Here is a 4,181-nt window from a genome sequence, read left to right as displayed (position 1 = left end):
ACATGAAAATTGATACCAATGAAGACAATTAGAATCAGCAAATCAAACTCAGTGGTAGTAAGGCACAACCTGAAAATGTAATGGATTTGTGGTTTTTAAGAAGAGGAAGGGATACGATTTTTCCCCCATTAATGACAGTAAAGACTTGGCTATTTAATGGTGTAGCATGCTCCCTGTTTAACTGGTTACTGGTGTTACAGATAGAAAATGAAGTCATTCTTCTCCGTTCTTGTCAGCTCCTCTGTCATTATCCTGTAGGAGAGTGTTTCTCAACATATCATTCCTGGGCCCCACTAGTGGTTTATGAATTAATGTTTATCTCATTAGACTATTTCCTTTTGTGCCCGGCATGAGCCAAAACGTTACTGATACAGTCATTTAGAGATGACTTCGTTGATGTTTTCAGCAGTATGAGTGCTTCTACAGATGTGCAGGACGCCTGAGCGGGGCGAGGCATCTGCCTCAGAAAGAATGGACCCTTGTCTAGAATTGGGCTGGAATAGAATGGCTTTCCCACATCCACAGTGATACTTGCGACCTAGGGCAGAGTGAGGAGGTGGGGGAAAAGGTGGGTATATATACAATCCTTTCTCTTGAGAATGCTTAGAGCCAGCAAATCATGGAAAATGTTCTCCCAAAGCCATGTTTCAGCACAGCCACCACCAGGAAAGACGCTGATCAAAGGAATGGAGGAGAAGCAGAAAGAAAGACTGAAATGCAAGGTCACTGATAAAGCATTATTGCATAAGTACGTGTGTGTAAAACTTAACCCATTCCCAGTTCATTTTCCTGGAAATCAGTGTCATCTGTGAAAACCCAAGTTCGGAGCCCCCACTCTCACGTGCCAATGTCAAGCTCCTCACTCCAGCGCCCCGCTGTTCCTTTGCCACCCAGAGGGAGAGTCCTGTTTCCATCTGCATTTGGTAGCTATACCAAGGCCATTGTGTCTGTGTGAGCAAATCAGTGTTCCCACATACGCTGGGATCACATGTTGCAGGAGGACGAAGGTAGGTGGACGCTGGAAAGGCGGACACTGCCCCTCTCAGGACCACTGAGGGCCTGGGCGTCCAATGACCCGCCTGCCACCGCAGGCAGAAACGTCCTGGGGCTTAACCTTTATGGTGGAAACTATTGGAAGGTTTTGGCCTGGGATGTATCGACACTTAGGCCCATGAAGGGACATGTGTCTATGCTTCGATGTACCACACTGCTGCTTACAATTTTTGCTCTTAAATGATCAGAGTTGATTTTAATTAGTGGGAAGTTTTAAATTAATTCAAATCTTGAGTTTTCAATCCAGTAGGAAGCCTCGCGCTCAGTCCTCCTTTAGTAGGAGGGTTTTCTTAAGGCATGAGGTATATTGACAGGCTGTTTGACTCTGGATCTGGATGGACTGGGTCTTTATCATACTCAAAGTACGCTGAATATCTGCTTTCCATTCAGATGAGCACATGAGGATTTTCTCTATTGTACCAGAACTGTTCCTCCCATGTTTACCATCATCAGCCCATGGATAGGCACAATCGGAGGCAGCCAGACATCACCTAAAGGGACAGCTCAGCTCGTTGTCTGTGGTTTTTCCTTTCCCNTCTTTATCATACTCAAAGTACACTGAATATCTGCTTTCCATTCAGATGAGCACATGCGGATTTTCTCTATTGTACCAGAACTGTTCCTCCCATGTTTACCATCATCAGCCCATGGATCGGCACAATCGGAGGCAGCCAGACATCACCTAAAGGGACAGCTCAGCTCGTTGTCTGTGGTTTTTCCTTTCCCAGGAAAGGGCGTCTTTCCCCAGCCAGCTCGCCACAANCAGGAAAGGGCGTCTTTCCCCAGCCAGCTAGCCACAAGTAACTCCTTCATCTCCTTCCCTCCCCCCCCTTCAAGGGGTCCGGGTCCACACCCGCGAGCTCAGGAAACCCCTATGACTCCAGCTCCGAGACACGCGAGCAGAGCAGCTGGGGCTGACCCCGTGGAGCAGAGCCCACGCGCCGGGAGAGAAGCAGGAGGGCGTGGACATCAGCCACGCACAAAACCCGCGACCGCGTGGGGGCCTTGCGGTTATCACTTGTCTCTACGATGTCTTCTCCGTTTGAAAGAGTAAGAGGAACCCATGCGCAAAACCTCCTCCTAAAGCGTTGCGAACACAGGGCTGTTTATGGGGCGCTCAAAACAAGTCGGCACACAATGAAAAGTGACGTTCGGTGTCTGGTTGCGGAGGAGCGCGGCCTGTCCCTCCTCCGTGGGCTCCGGCTTCCCAGGGAAGAGCGGCGGGGCCGGGGCTCAGGGCGCGGGCTGGCTCTTCAGCAGGCTGTCCCCGTAGCGCCCGGCCCCGGCGGCGGCCTCCAGCGGCAGGCCCTGCTGCTGGTAGCCGTAGTTGACGGTGCCGCACGGGAAGTGGCGCAGCCGGAACAGGGGCACCTCCTTCACGCTGGCCGTCAGCGAGGACGGCTCCAGCAGCACAGAGGCTCCCGGGAGCCGGCCGCCCGCCACGGGAGCGGCGACAGTACAGCTTCCCTCCCGCCCCGGGGTGCCCCTCTCGTGGCGCTCCTTCTTGGCCGGAGGATTGTTCTTTTTGGCGGGTTTCTCCGTAAACCACGAGCCGTACGTGGGGTTCCACAGGCTGGTCGGCTTGTTCCTGGATCCCTGGACTTTGTGCAGCTCTGATGGCGGGTTGGACTGGGAGAACGCCATATTCACGTGTCCTCCTTCCGCGGCCGGCCCCCGCGCGCCCCGAACAGACAGCTCCGCCGCCGCGGGCTTCTTCACGGCTTTGCCGGAGGACACGGAAGGCAGGGGCGGCGGCGCAGCCGCCTCCTGCCTCTCCTCGCGTTTAGCCTGCGGGGCAGAGACGAGGAGCGGCGGGATCCCCTCCGGGTCTTGGGGCCTCACGGGCACCTTCTCCTCCTCCTCCAGCAGCGGGCCGTACTCTACGGGCAGAGCCGTGTGGATCACATCCGGGTCCTACAGGCGGGAGAAGCGAACTGATTAAGGCGTCGAATCACAGACCAAAATTGTTGGGTCTGGAAGGTACCTTAGCGGTGGTCTCATCCAGACGAATTTTCCAGATGAGGAGACCATTCAGTGCTTACTGGGAATATATTAATTCATAGGCACCGGGGAATAGGAGATGCATGGGAGGTCATCCTCACCCTCGAAGAGCTTGGAGGGTAAGCACTTGTCTAGAGGCGCCTGGAGCAGGGGAGTGGCTTTCCAGAGCCACCTTTGGGCAAATCTTACAGATTCGTGGATTTAGAAAAACTATAAATCAGTTAAAAAATTATTCCAGTCTATTCCCAATAAAATCCCTTCTGCTGAAAAGTCAAGTGTGTGACTTCAAGTGCGTGTGTGTGCACACGTGGGACAAGGGAAGGGGAGGAGAGACACACTGTGTTGGCTCACAAGGTTTGCCTCCTCTCTTCCTAGCTCCCTCCCACTTTCAGCATAGTTGGATGGGCTACATTGGCGATCACGTTTCCTGTAACATCATCGTGTCATTCTGTGCGCAGATGGCACAACGGTTCCGTATCTGGTCTGGATGGGACCAGGCCCTTTGTGAAGCCCAGAGAGAACGGCAGTGCTGTGAGGAACACCACTTACAAAGCCAGCTCTGTGCTAGATAATTTTTACAGCAATGGACGGTAATACAGAAAAGCAGAAGCAGTTGCCAGAGATTGGAAGAAAATCTGTAGAAAGAAACTGGGGGAATTTAATTCTTAAATATTTAATGCAAATTGGGAAACCCATTGCTTCAGTGTAGCAGAAGAGCATGCTGGTCCGGTATTCATCAATAAAAAGAGTATAAGAATAAAAACAACTACCTTCTGATTCTCTTATTCGTTTGTTCCTTCCCCATTAATTATTCATTCTCTATGGGGAGTCATTCAAAATATGCTTGTACAGAATTACCTGCTTTTAAGAGGGATAGAGTCCATGCTTGGGAGAAGAATCACTCCAAAGTATACATAGTTAAGTGGGTATATTCCATTAGTATTACAACATAATAACCTAAAATGCTGTTCATTGGACAGGAAGTTCTCTGAAAGAGCCCCACAGAACTTGACAAATGAAGTCCATCTAGATAGGGGCCAGTCCCCTCCCTTCTGAGCTGAAGGATCTGGAAGGGTGGGACGGTGGTGCTAGGAACAAATGAGGTGGCTTGAATATATATATATATA

General features: G+C 51.2%; 1 protein-coding gene across 2 annotated transcripts in view; it reads right to left on the bottom strand.

Annotated features, from left to right (window-relative positions):
- Nucleotides 1-1,822: 1,822 nt before the first annotated feature.
- ALK (ALK receptor tyrosine kinase) overlaps nt 1,823-4,181 on the bottom strand; it is a 678,810-nt gene continuing 676,451 nt past the window's right edge. For both annotated transcript variants that reach the window (XM_034659705.1, XM_034659704.1), the window contains one exon: nt 1,823-2,967. In XM_034659705.1, the coding sequence (XP_034515596.1) occupies nt 2,287-2,967 (681 nt within the window). In that variant the 3' untranslated portion in view covers nt 1,823-2,286. The remainder of the gene's footprint in view (nt 2,968-4,181) is intronic.

Source organism: Ailuropoda melanoleuca, chromosome 4 (genome assembly GCF_002007445.2).
Source record: "Ailuropoda melanoleuca isolate Jingjing chromosome 4, ASM200744v2, whole genome shotgun sequence".
NCBI classification, from domain to species: domain Eukaryota; kingdom Metazoa; phylum Chordata; class Mammalia; order Carnivora; family Ursidae; genus Ailuropoda; species Ailuropoda melanoleuca.
This window is presented reverse-complemented; position numbering and strand designations above follow the sequence as displayed.